This window comes from Hypomesus nipponensis, chromosome 6 (genome assembly GCF_054491055.1).
Source record: "Hypomesus nipponensis isolate SF chromosome 6, ASM5449105v1, whole genome shotgun sequence".
Classification (NCBI taxonomy): domain Eukaryota; kingdom Metazoa; phylum Chordata; class Actinopteri; order Osmeriformes; family Osmeridae; genus Hypomesus; species Hypomesus nipponensis.
Genome location: NC_140366.1, coordinates 4287471 through 4302340, shown reverse-complemented (window position 1 = coordinate 4302340; position 14870 = coordinate 4287471). Strand labels below are relative to the sequence as shown.

Genomic DNA, 14870 nt, shown 5'->3' with positions numbered 1-14870 from the left:
GGACATTCTAAGGCTTATCAGCAGAAGGAGCAGCCTAACCATATGACAACGGCATGTAAGGAAGTCTATCGGCGGCAATGTCACAGCAAAGTATGTTCGAAAGTATTTTAAAATATGCCTACTAAGTACGTCGCCACTAAGCAGGAAAAAAAAAAACAGGAACAATCTGGCAGCTGGGACGCCAGATTACAACCATTAAATTACAGTAAAAAAAGGTTAGATTGGCATCTAACTGGACAATATTCACACTCAGGGTGAACACTTAATGCAGACATCCAAAGTCTCCCAGAAGATCCGGGAGTCTCCCACATTTCAATAGCGGCTCCCTGACGCCCGCAAATGCAATCTCCTGAAAATCAGGGATTTCGTATATCGAGCAAGCGAGAGACTGTGAAATGGTCATTTCTGTTGGAGATAGGTGCATATCTCTTCACCTGATTGTCGTTGAGAAATCTCAGATTTGATCGTCGTTTTTGCATGTTCAACATGGATTACAGTTCGAAAGTTAAATGGACGAGTACTTGTGTCCTTTCGATTTCTTACAGGGTAAATCGTTGCTCATAACATGCTAGCATTCTGCTAACGAATGGTGATTGGTTAGTGAAGGACTGACTTTGACCAGAGATCCCGCTTGATGGCATCTCTGGCAGAACCACAATCAGAGCATTAGCAACAATATTAGCTGACCAAAACTCTTTCTAACATGTGTATTGACAGGAAGAGCCTCCCCGTCAGCTGTGTTGTCGATGCCTCGAGAGAAAAGTGGCAGTAACCAGAGCTTGCCGTCAAGCAGTATCTCGGGCCGTACAATGTGTATGACGTCAATTACATTTTAAAAGACTTTTTAGAACAGAAAAGCGACTTTAAAAAAATCTATCCCCTAGCAGTGTGTATTTTTTTTGCCTCCCCAAATTCAGAATTCAAATTACTAGACAAAAAATTATACCCTGACAAAAGTGGATTTTAGGGGTATAGCCAGACAACAGGCTCTGCTATACAGGGTATCCGCGGGGTCTTAAAGTATTAAAAGTTGATAAATCCATTTAGGGAAAATTAAGGCCCTTATAAAGGTATTAAAAAGTCTGATTTTATAAGGTATTACATTTTGTTCACGCTTTGTCCAAAGAGTTTGACTCCAAAAAGTATGCATGGATATATTTATTTTCCTCACCATGACTATTATAAACAACAACATGCTCAGTCAGCGAGTCACGTATTTTGCAAAATGCACGGTTAGGTGATGTGTCGCCCTCCACATGTCGCAAAACAAACTCCGAAATGGGGAAATGTACATGTCTTTACATGTATTCATTTAGCAGACGCTTTTATCAAAAGCGACTTCCAAGAGAGAGCTTTACTATAAGCGCATTGGTCAATGATCATAAACAACAAGATAGTCCCAAAAAGGCTTTTGCAGGCTTTTGTAGTCTTTGATATTGACTGGTGCATGCTGGGATTGCATGACGTCAACTACCCAAGCTCAGTTCACAATTCAAGGTTCCTATCATGTCTAAACCATAAATTATGTTATCAAGTTATTTGTCCATGGGATGAAAGTAAATATCTGCAAAGTAACTTAAAATAGCTAGTTCTGATTAAGTGAAATTATGTGTTGTAACAGAACGTTTACACGTTCATGTACAGAACATGTTATTAATAATTGTAAAAAAACTGACATTTAGTGTATTTAAGTAACAACATTTGGCTGTAATTCTTATGTAAAATTATAAACGTACAGTTTGCCATTGTCTTTCTATCTGTATTTCATGTTATTCAGAAATACAAAAATACTTATAATACTTAAAAATAATAATAATTTACAGAGTGCGATAATTTTGTATTATTTTGTATACAGTGTAGACAAGATTTTACCAAGTGAAAAATGGCTTGTAAAATGTTTGTTACCTAAAGCTAAAAAAAAACTATGGGTGGGTAGCTTGGGGTGAGAAATGTCAATGTCTCTCCACTTTTCATAGCAGTGTCTTGAAACGGTGTCCACTCCACACAAGGTTTGTCCATACTGTATCAATAGGTGCGTTCGACATGGACTGCGGGTGCATGAAATGACTGAAGCTTGCAGTCGGGGAGGAGTTGAAAACGGCTCTGTGAAGTCGGACATTTCAGCTTCTCGTGGTTTGCTGCGTTGACGTCAGTCTCGGCCGATTAAGCGCTGTTTGCTTACTTTACTTATGATTATACGTAGTCTTTCCGTTAGTGAAGAGGCTGAGTAAAACAATTTCTTCAATACATTTTTATTGAAGAAATTGCAATTCAACCGTCCCTCCCTCTTTTTTTTCTGTTGTCATTGTTCATTGTCATTTGTCTGTTTTTGTTTTAATGTACTGCTGTAATGTATGATGTTCTTTGTATTATTGTATTGTCACTATGCATCAATCAAATAAAATAAAAATATATATATAAATCCAAAAAAAAAGAAAAAAAAAGGAATGTCTGACTTCACAGAGCCGTTTTCAACTCCTCCCCGTCTGCAAACGGCTACTCTCGCCGGTCGTTTCATGCAGAAATAAAGGTTATGTGTTTAGATTTGCAAGTGTCAAAAATATGTTATCATATATCTTGTTGTATTATAAACAACAAGATATATTACGTTCATAACATTTATTTTTAGGTTCTTATAATATTACACGAACACCCCAACTGAGTATGGCCTAGTGGTAAGAGCGCTGCCCCTCACTCAGACATAGTGAGATTGCATCCGGGCATCGCGTTTTAGTGGAAGTAGCCTATATGCCAAATGAATAGCCTACATGATTATATGATAATGTTGGCTAGCGGTTACGGTTTTGGAACATGCTCTTACCGGGAAAGGGATGGCCACATTTGAAGGCTGGTAGAACTAGAGAAAGATGTAGGCTATGTGCTTGTGTAGCCTACACCTAGGCCTACTATCTCACATCTGTATCTATCTCTATCTATCTTGCTCTGGCAATCTATCTGTATGTCTGGCTCTGTCAAATGAATGTGTTCTATCCTCCGTAAATAGGCCTATGTCTCCTCTCTATAACCTACGAATATTAGCTCGTGATTTCTGATGTATTTTTAAGCGTTTGAATAAAACGCCGTTTGTCTCAGCTGCTCGTGTCACTTCGAAACTTCAGGTGCATTCGACATGGATTCACTTCATGCAGTGCTGCAGCCAGCTACAGGCGGCTGACTTGAAACCGTGAATTCTTGTGCTTTTGGCCGTGTTCAGACTTAAGCGTCTTTTTTAGGCAGAAGAGATGACAAGGATGTTTTTTCCAAGTAGCTACAAAAAAAAAATGCTGGTGTTTTTTTGATTGCCATAACAACCGTGACCTAATCTGGAGTTAACTTTAGCTAAAATGCTAGTTTTTCTAACGACTGAAAAAAAGAAGAAACAGAAAACCTTTATTTTAAAATTGTCTTCCAAATTAAACAAGGTTGCTCAACTTGTAATTTTGGCAATTCACAGAATTTCATTGTACATATTAGTCTATAATATGAAGGCAAAACTGATTCAACCATTAAAACCATATATCCTCAGAAATCTTATACCCTCAGGATGTTATCTAATGAGACAAGAGACACTTCCTACTCTCCATATTAGTATGCGGCCCATGCATAATAAATTCGCTATTGGTAATTGGAGTATGTGGATGATACTTTTATGGGCTGTGCCATTTAGGAAAACTGATTCAACCACCTAAACCGAGGCAGGGGCAGCATGCAGGGGCAGTGGAGACAGCTCTGTTGCTGAGGTGAGTGCTGAAAAGTGACAGGTAGTTGAAGATGTCCCATTGCTTATTGGGAAGTTTAGTTTTCAAATGTCCAGCCCCTCAGTATGTATAACAACTATGGTAAATAGTTGTGGTAAATGCACCAGAATGCAGGAAATCGCATCTACATCTTTAAAAAAATTCTGGAGGAGCAACACCCAGACTCTGCGGGAAAATGTGTCCCCCCCACTCTCTAAATGATGCTGACGCCCATGAGTATATGGATTTGTGGCACCCCCTTTTGGCAAATTCCAAGATATTTTTACAAACTTAGTTCAAAATATCCACTAAGTTGATGATGTTTGGACAAACTGTCACAGATTTATGGCAGAAACTGTGTTAAACCATGTCCATTTCTTTGTGCTCCCTAATGGTTGATTTGAATGAAACTGTCTTCTGGTACTTGTGTGGACATATTATGTGAGTGTTGTGATGATCAATAGCCCAATGGTTGTTGCCTTTTTAAATTGTATTTGCTGAACCATTCCCCTTTAGAAGTTTATTGGCCAATATATTGACAATTGTGATATATCAACAAGCTTCATTTATGTAGAAATACATCAGCACAAAGACAATAGGCTTTCAGCCCCACCTTGGCTTGAACCCCAAATAAATATACATACTTTACACCCCATGAAAACTTGTCTGTATCACCAAATACTGGACATTTTATATTAATGTAAAACAATAGGTGTGTAACTAAACAAACTTCCTAATTTAGGCAGCCACAATCACACTTTTCCCTATAAATTTATATTAATAATAATATAAATGTGAGATGACCTTGTGCCTTGCTGAGAACACTAATTAGTTACCTTACAATTAAGACTCCAAAAGATATTGAGCTAGGGACACTGGGAGCACAGTCTACTACTGAGCTACTGGGTTGTTGTTCCCCAGGAATAACCTGGTTGACGCATAGATCAGTTTAAAAGATGATTACCATCAGCGAGATAAATTCCATAGATGTCTGGATTGCGTTAAACATTTCTCCATTTATTATATAATTATCCATTAAAACGCACAGCAACGACATCTTACTCGCTCAAAACTTCGCAGTATAGCAGTCAAAACCATTTGCCCTTCCAGGATCAACACCTAACCACAACAGTAGACTTTCTACCTATATACCTAAAAACACTTGTGCAATGAACAGCAGCACCCAGTGTACTACAGGGACATTACATATTGAGTAACAACAGTTTGGGCTGTGCATACCCATTTGGCTGCTACAGACACTGAGACTCAACCTTCTGAAACGTCATCTGAGTCACAAGGCACACTTCAATACTAAGTATCAGTTTAAAACCTTTACTATCCTGATTGTAACTCATTCTGTGACAAAAATAAACATTTCCACATGTGCTTGGAAACAGGTGTCAGGCTGCAGAGTGTGATACACACAACATAGTTAATTATTGATTGGTGCCCCAAACTGCTGACATGCATACCACACCATCTGTAATGTAGGCTATTTACTACAGTATAGCAGCTTACTCAAGGATCAAAATAATCCTGTTTGTGGTATTCAGATAAATTAGTGAATAATGTCCTACCTGGGCTTGTATACACAGTTTGTCTGTCTGTGTTCAACTGTAAACTTTAAGAAAAAGTTTGTTGTGAAAGGGTTGTCATCCTTAAATATATTTCTTAATGCCTTACTATAAAATATTATGTTGAGTTATATGAAGTTATCATCAATATTTAGGCTACATCATCAATACACAGACAGGTTGTAGAGAAAATTAGTAATAGCAGGGACGGTTTGTCCCTCAGGCCGACGCTCCACCAAAGGGTGAAAGGTTGTGTTATGCTGGATGTCACTGTTTTAGATTGTTTGTCCTGCCTCTGGATATATCATAGCGTCAAGTTGTGTTCTGTGGGGTACCGCGCCTGCCCCTTTCAGGCAGTTTCCCACTGGTTGAAAATCTTTTTTTTTTTACTGCGGGCACTGCAATGCAACCTGTATGGGTTGCAGGTGGGCTTGCACTTACATTTGGGGAAATCATATAACTGGGGATTTTTCGCAGAACTGTTATGAGTGGATAGAGTGGCTAGCAGGCTGCAAAGTAGCTAACGCTTTGTTCTGCTACCCCTGCATTGTGGACCATCCTCATGGCAAATCAATCACTGTGCTACTTTGAAAAAGAGATTGTCAATTGTCAATATAAGTGAGTAATGTCATTTAATTAGTGAGTCATGCGAATTCATTCCCCAATAGTATAGGTAATAGAATATGTTTTATTCATTGCACATTATCAGTCCCAGTGCCACTGCTCTTTACTCTGGATTTATTGAGCTTAAAATAAACAATGACATTAAAATTAATTGTATGCATGTGCCAAATGAATTAGATGATTGTGAGTTGGTTTATTTTACATTAATACTAGAGTAGTTTTTAAATCCTTAACAAGCTATTTACCTATTGAATGGATGACCTTATCCTTATCCATCATGCAACAATTGCCCACCCTGAGAGATTTGGCAGGAGTCGCCACTGGGTTACATAGTCTACCTTATTCTACTTCAAATATAGCCTAATGACTTAGTGGTCTATGAGCCTTGCTTAGTGGCAAGTATTATGAAGACTTCATAAAAGCTTTTAATTTTTGTATTACTTAATAGCTATCATTTGGCTAAGGCAATGCATTTCTGTCTACTAACAATGCATATGTATGGATTATTGTTGATGTTATACAGGCCTATATATTATATTATAGGTTATGTGTAGATGCCTTCTGAAATATGATTGATACATTATCAATAGGTTTTCAAAAAGATTGATATATCATGGTCTCCAAAACACATATCAGTGAAAAACTGTTTGATACAAACTATCCAATATTAGTAGATGTTATACAAATGTACTGTAGGCTAGTAAAGAGGACAATAAACAGTTTGTTGTATTGTATCAAACGGTCTAAATGATCACCTTCAGTTCAGAACACTTTTGAAATATTCTGGGTGCAAGTGTAGGCTGTAGATCATTCTATCAAAGAGGGATACTTACACAAACGAGTCAATCTAGAATACTTTATAGCTAGTCCTACAGTAATGTACGAAATAAAACCCGAGAAAAAACGTCATCCTTTAAGATGGTGAATGATTTTGACATGTGTGTTAGACTAAATTCTTTAAACATTTAGAAACGGAAAACCCCTCATGTGGATTGGACGCGTCCGTTGGAAACTGAGTACTAGCCTACGAATGTGCCACATCGAAGAAAAATGATGAAACTGCTCTGCCTTGCGAATTATGTTCTCAGAACTCGGAGCATAGCCTACCAAATAGGCTACTAATTTAACTTTTATCAGTGTTAATAATAGTCTAATTCTAACTATACTGAAGATTTTGTGCTATGCGTTTGTGCTCAAGATAGTAATCCGTAAACTTCGAGCCATAGGGGCCTAAGTGTCAAATTATTACTGTGTAAGCAACAATTTGGATCCAGTCGAACTGGACAGACGACTTAACATCGAATCAGCTGTAAGTTTTGCATAATCATGCTATTTTATCATTTAATATTACAAGTTTAATAATTTCATATTTAATTATCAGTCATTTTCTTTCGTTTTTGCTGAACGTTCATCTGAGTGAATAGCCTATACTGTTTGAACGGCAACTTTGTCGTTGAACATCAATAAGTCGATGTCCTGCCAATGAATTAGGCTACAGTTGTATAGCCTCTCATTTAGAACAGGAATACATGTTTCAATTGTACCGGGGTTTGTCTCAAAGTTAGACAGGGTGACATTGAGACATAGCCTAAATAAAGCTACGGAATTTTGTAAACACAAAAGATGTGAGTGTAAAAATGTATTCACGCGAGCATATGAACGCTATAAAGCCCGCTATATTTAGACTGTTTAAAGAATATTACGCGTTAAACCACCCTCGTGACTATGTCCGCAGCACAAATGGTTTGTTGATATTCCACACCCTGTCGTGTTTTTTGTTTTCATATAATTATGACACAAGGGTATGTTTCTTGAGGTAGGCCTACATATTGTATCATTTCCTATAGTATTGTGAATTTTCCCATAAGCCTTAGCACTATACTCCTGTTGCCGTGGAGACGGGTGTGTCGAGGGAAAACTTCTGACTTCATGGCTCATGGCTTTCTGACACTTCTCTAGTCCTTACGTGGCACAATATTTCTAGCAGTTCTAACAGCACAAGAAATTACAATTGCAATGCAAGTCACCTTAAGTACACAGACAGCATGGATGATATTTCTCAGTGAAATTCATCTGTATAATAAGCGATAGGAAATATTTTCGGAGACTCTTTTGACATCATTAAATATAGCTGCTGTGCTATTCTGGGAGAGTATTGGGAATTCTCTAAATGGTTAACAGGTCTGCTGTTTGTTTTTACTGTGATCATTTGGTTCACTGGAGATGGAGAAAGATGGTGCCGTGCTTTGTGTGTGTGTGTGGGGGGTTACCCTTAACCTGCTACCCTGTAGGGGATGTGTAGCATAGTGAGCCCAACCAGTGTCGCAGACAATATGAGGTTATGGTTTGATGTTTAATCCATGTTGTGTTGGACACAATTTGTTTTAATAGTACCAATTTGTCAGTCCCTGTGTGTGTTGATACAAACTTTTGAATTGAAATTTTGCATAAAAAAACCATATTAACATGAACGCTGACGTTGTAGATGCTTGTTACCCATTCTTAGTTGTATTGCATGTGGGAAGAGAGGAGGAAAGTTTGAATAACCGATTACTGAAACTTTAGAGGTGAAATGGGTCTCCCAGTGGGCCTGTATCTAAGTATGTTAAGCAGACTATGAATACATGCAGGAGTGTTGTGAATTAATGGCTCATTATTCTCACTGTTTCTTTGTGTGTAGACTGAGAATAATGTACTTATTTCCAGACATGTAGAGCCAAGCTAAACTAAGGGAACCAATCCAATCCAGTCTCTTTATTCCAGATCTCATTTTACATCATTTTTTATTAACACAAACTTGTTGAAGATGAACTCCAGCCTTATTTTCTTTGTTATGAGCAAAGATTTCTCAAATTTAGGAAATTATCTGGAGGACCAAGATCACATTACATCTTTTTACTGCCAATAAAACCTTTACATTGAATAAAACTGTGTTACGTATTATCATTGAACATGTGCCACATGTGCAAGTGGAGGCACCCCAGCTTCCACTATACCATATTAACATCAAGGTTTTCAGTCAGTCAACATATTGTATCTTACTTTCTCATATTATTCTTATTATCGTCCTTTAAATGTTTTTCTCATGTGTTTTTGATCATTGTTCTCACTTTCTCACATGCTTGCTTGCACAATTTAACTCTTTGTTTAGCACAAATGTACACACACAGTTCACTCAACAGCACAAATACAGCACTCTCAAAGCACAGATGCTTTTGTCCCTAATTTCTCTATTTTTGACATCTTGTGAATCTGTGCTATAGAAGGAAAAATCAAATCATAATGCAATGATGTCATCTGCCCTGTCACCTTTGTTCTCGCTGTTTCTCCGCTGTCTGTCACATTTACACACACACACACACACACACACACACACACACACACACACACACACACACACACACACACACACACACACACACACACACACAGGTACAGTACGGATGGTGAGACTTCTTCCTGGAAGCTTCCAGCCTCCCTCCCTGGTAACCCAATTATCATGGTCCATAGTTGATTAGGTTATCTAACAGTTGCCTTGGTTATGAGGTAACAAGTGTTTGTGCTGCCTTGACCTTTTCCTGAGGAAGTGACTTTTAGTACACAGAGAATGCCCCAGGATACCTCTCTGTCCATCACGTGGAGAACAATCAATAAATTATCACCGGGAGAGAGGATTAAAATGATATCCACAGAGACCAGGTCTCACCCTCCTAAGAGCTCAGAACACCTCGATTGTAATCTTATCTTTCCCTCTGTTCTGGTTCAACACTCCTGCTGTCCTATTTCATAATTCCCATTCAACAGGCCTATAAATCACCCATGTGCCTGTGGGAGATAGACCCACCTCTAAGGTTTATTACCAAATAAGACAAGACAGTGGGGTTTTATTAAACCAATGAATCATTCATGTTTCACTGCTCTCTCTCCCTAATAATAGTTTTTGTCTCCTGTATGAGCAGAGGAGGCAGAAAAACCAAGGATAACTTGTGAGAAAAGCAGAGGGAGGTCGGAGCACCGCGTCATGGGAAAACAGAACAGCAAACTGCGACCCGAGGTCCTCAATGACCTGCGTGACAACACAGAGTTCTCCGACCACGAGCTCCAGGAGTGGTACCGGGGGTTCCTGAAGGACTGCCCAACTGGGCACCTTACCGTAGAGGAGTTCAAGAAGATCTACGCCAACTTCTTCCCGTATGGAGACGCATCAAAGTTTGCTGAGCACGTCTTCCGGACGTTTGACACCAACAGTGATGCCACCATAGACTTCCGGGAATTCATCATTGCCTTGAGCGTGACGTCGCGTGGTGGCCTGGAGCAGAAGCTGCGCTGGGCCTTCAGTATGTATGACCTGGACGGCAACGGATTCATTAGCAGGGCAGAGATGCTAGAGATTGTACAGGTCAGTTCCAGACTAAACCATCTATTTGTATTCATGCAATACATGCAATTGATCATACTGGTACAGTACATTTAGTAATTTAGCGGACACTTTTGTACATTTAGTAATTTAGCTAATTACTAAAAAATTTCCAAAGTGACTTACAGATTCTAAATGTACAGTCAGTGCCGGTCCTTCCTATAGGCGACATAGGCAGCCGCCTAGCAACAGCAATTTCCCAAGTGCATCCATTTAAATTAATACTCCCGCTGTCCTTGAGTTTCAAACTACCAGCAGAGGGCGCCAACTGCGGCACGTCATATGTCTTTGTATCTGAAGTGCAAATGACACCCACTAACATGAAAGCATCCCCCAAATGAAAACACTCCCCCCGAATACGAGGTACCTCCCCCCAAATAGGATGACGTGCTTACCTCCCCCCAATGCAAAGGTACGCTCCCCCAAATGGGAAACAACATTACATGGACTCAAAATACGGAAATAGTTGGTACTGGTACTACACCTTGTCGCTGATTGGATAAGAAATTGATCGACAGAAGTACAAAATGCTAGCCTGACGTTGTCATACTCATAATTCTAGTCAGAATATGAGTCTGAAACCACTCCGTTGGGCTGTGAGTATGGGGCGTGTTTCAACTGAACCCGGAAAAAATGCCTCTTCGCTAAATTTGGATAGACCTACAACCAATCAGAGCAACGTAATATGTTGTTTGTTGAAAACCCAAGCGCTCTTTGGTGACGTGGTTGATTACGTTACTGTTGGTCATCTGTTCATCATCGTATAAAGCCCGCCCTGACAATTTCATTGGTCCGAACAGCTCCTGTTCGGACATAGTTTTTCCCAAACCGAGCTACCCCAGACCCAACTTCCCAACCAAATGTTTTTGTGGGCGGGGCTAAGTTGGGCTGGCATCCAGGCTAACAAAATGCAATAGCCTGACAGAGTTATGTGCACCAGGACATTTATTTGTGTACCGAAGCATGTAGCAAATAGTAGGCTACTTATGCAAAAGCATAAATTGCGTGTTAAACGTAAAAATCAAACAACTATCCTGTCTACTTAACTCTGTCATTATCATTAACTTGATCGTTTTGGATGGAAGGAAAGAAGAACAATTGTGTTAACAATTCAGAGTCATGACTTGCACTACCATTTATTTTAATCAGGGTCATTCATATGAAATAATCTTAGATATGCTGTTAACTTTTCACAATATTAAATAAGTAGCCTATGTGCATGCTAAAAACGCAGTTAAAGGAAGCAAGACTTTTCAGAATAAAATACTAAAAGTCCACGACAGAAGAACGAAATGCCACAATGACAGAGTTACGTGGACCAGCATAGTTGTTTGGCTATCTATTTTTACGTTTAACACGCAATTTATGCTTTTGCATAAGTAGTCTACTATGTGCTACATGCTTCGATATACCCAAATAAATGTCCTGGTGCACGAAACTCTGCCAGGTATTTTGTACTTCTGTCGATCAATTTCTTATTTCCTGTTGGAGTCAAGTGGCTGAGCGGTGAGGAAATGTTGTTGTACTTACTGTAAGTCGCTCTGGGTAAGAGCGTCTGCTAAATGACTAAATGAGAATGTAAATGTCTTGTTAGTTACTGCATCCATTCAGCGACAAAGTGTAGTACCAGTACCGACCATTTCTGTTTTGAGTTAATGTAATGTTGTTTCCCATTTGGGGGAGCGTGTCTTCGTATTGGGGGGAGGTGAGCAAGTCATTGTATTTCGGGGGAGTGTTTTCATTTGGGGGATGTACTCATATTAGGAGGTGTGGTTTGCACATCAGGGCCACTGTAGAATGGTCACGAAGAGCATGTGCACAAACTGAAAATGGCACTCGCACGGGCAGTGACTTTTGCGCTTTTTTTCCTGTCACATAAGGACTTCTGCATGAATTGTTCCATGTGAGGTCCATTTTGTCAAGTTGCAAGGGCCATGTAATGGCAACTGCTTAAATTTGCACTACACATGTTGTAATTTGTAACAATAGCTGTTCTGTCTAAATTGTTTTTGTTGTTTTCTAATGGGGGGAGAAAATCATGTTTTTTATTACTTAAATGCAAATGCAAACATATCGAGATATACATGGAATATCATAAAAATGTTGACAATATCGAGATACATTTTTTAAATATCGCCCAGCCCGAGTGTCCACTACAGCAATGTGAGCGACACAACGACATGCTTTCCATTCATTTTCAATGTAGACAGGCAAATCGCTTGCGTGGTGCATTGTGGGTAGCGACCGAATGTGATCCAATCAATTAGTATGCATCAATTAGTTATAGTGTATCAAAATATCAAGGGTCTGGTCTATTCACTTGTCTTTGAATGCAAGTACCAATTCGGCTTTAGACTGATGTAGTTCCACCTACCTTTTGAATATATGGACACAGAAATCCATTAAAAAAATATATATATATATTGGAAATATAGAAATGCATAAATAAATGTAGAAATATAAATAAATGAATAGTTAATGCTTAAATAAATAAATGCATATTAAAAAATGGGTAGATAAATGCAGAAATAAGTAAATATAGAAATAAATACATATAGTTAAATCCAATCTCTTGACCAATATGTGGTTATTTTTAATTTATTTCAGCATTTATTTATTCATGCAAAAAAAAAAATCTCCATTAGTGTGCTCTATTCACTTTGTTTATGTGCACTGAAATTGTCAAAATTACGTTTTTACCTGTTTTTACCCTTTAGACTATACAATGTCAATACAAAACTATGTAGGATATTGTGAAAAATAAAGGAAACAAAATAGACAGACAAGGCTATGTTAGCATCACAGATCTAATGATGCCCTTTTGTCTGTAATAATATATTTATATATATATATAAAATATATATATATTATGATCTCATTGAGTGGTGGCAGTGACACACTTCACATTTTGTTTTATGACCTACAATGACTAAAAAAGTAATATCAAATGAAGCGCGGCGCAGTTGAGTGACCATAATGCATCATGTCTATTTTGAAAATGAAAGCACTTTAGTACATTTTCCATGGGATGTTGTACTATGGACAGTAATGTACAGTATGTTCTCTATAATTCAGCAGCTGTTGTAGCCAATTCAGTGGTCTGTCCACGCACCATACTCTCTAACATGGACGACTGGTTACTACCACTAAGAGTGCTGAAGCTAGTAGTCTAGACCAGTTTTTCACTAGGCATTCAGAAGCTCTGAAGGCCCACCCACTAATGAAAACAAAACATTGAGTGTTAAATTGGTTTTGTCTGTAACCATACGATATGTTTTGTGTTTTTTGCCCGCCCCCCAAAAAACTTGTTTCTGGGTTCTGCCTGTGACAATTGTACTGAAAAATCTTGATCTTATACAGTAGGCTTTATGTTAATATGTGTCAAAAATATATATTTGAAAATGCCGTAGGGTCATTTTCAAGATTCCCAGAATAGTGCAGTTGTAATTACATAGCAATGAAGAAAGGAAAGCAAAATACGTATGTTGTTCCTGTTTTCCACATTGGTGTTCTTAACCACAAAACTGTTAAACTTTTTATGGGCTCTTTATCAGTGTGACTTTATTTACTCGTCCACCAATGTGACCAATTTTGGCAGCCGGTTCCATATCAGTATTAGCCCAGACCATTGTGGTAGGTGATACAGGCAACCTGAATAAACATGCCTTTTTAATAAAGTGTCCCTGAGGCATATGGCTGCTGTAATAGCAGTTGGCTCAAAATACTTGATTGTGCTCAAGCCCATCTGATGCTTCTGACTACAATGGCGAGAAGGATCTATTATGTGATCTGTCAATGTGACTCATTCACAAATTATAAGGATAGCCAATTTTACCACCATAGGCAATCTACAAGATGGTGTCGTCAGTGATGAAGATGCCTGAAGATGAATCAACACCAGAGAAACGAACAGACAAGATCTTCAGACAGATGGACATAGACAATGATGGTGAGTTGAACTTTTTGAGCCTCTCCAATCTGTCACCCCTTTATAGATTTGTATAATCCTGGAATGACAAGTTTATCACATGGAGGGGGCATATACAATTTGACTCAATCTTGTTCTCCAGGACGTCTGTCTCTGGAGGAGTTCATCAAAGGAGCCAAGAGTGACCCCTCTATTGTTCGGCTGCTGCAGTCTGATCAGGGAACCTCTCGACAGTTCTGAAAGCATGCGTCGGAACAGATGGACTGACTAACCCCCTCACCAACACACACACACATACAGTTGTAGTAATCAGACTTGGTGTTTGATTTACCATTCATCATCATAACACCCCCTCCCTGGCACCCATTTTATGTGCTCATTCAATGTTGCCTCAAATGTATACCTTATTAAGGTCCTCATATCTGCCAGTGCCCTGGTTCGCAATTCACTCTACATCAACGACTGTTCTTTGTTCATATTAACTGCACTGCTGCAAGTGCGCTTCTACAACTAATATCCTTGATAATGTTCTATTTTGATGGCTCTTTCTTAACTTTATTTAATATGAATTTAGTCAAAGTGAAGTGCCA

At 38.7% G+C, this 14870-nt stretch overlaps 1 protein-coding gene across 1 annotated transcript; it reads left to right on the top strand.

Annotated features, from left to right (window-relative positions):
- The first annotated feature begins 7104 nt into the window (after positions 1-7104).
- Positions 7105-14666, top strand: hpcal1 (hippocalcin-like 1). Its single transcript, XM_084699582.1, has 4 exons — positions 7105-7244; positions 9895-10334; positions 14196-14301; positions 14423-14666. The coding sequence occupies exons 2-4, from the start codon at positions 9957-9959 to the stop codon at positions 14518-14520; spliced, it is 582 nt and encodes a 193-aa protein (XP_084555708.1). The 5' UTR covers positions 7105-7244; positions 9895-9956; the 3' UTR covers positions 14521-14666.
- The last annotated feature ends 204 nt before the right edge of the window (positions 14667-14870 follow it).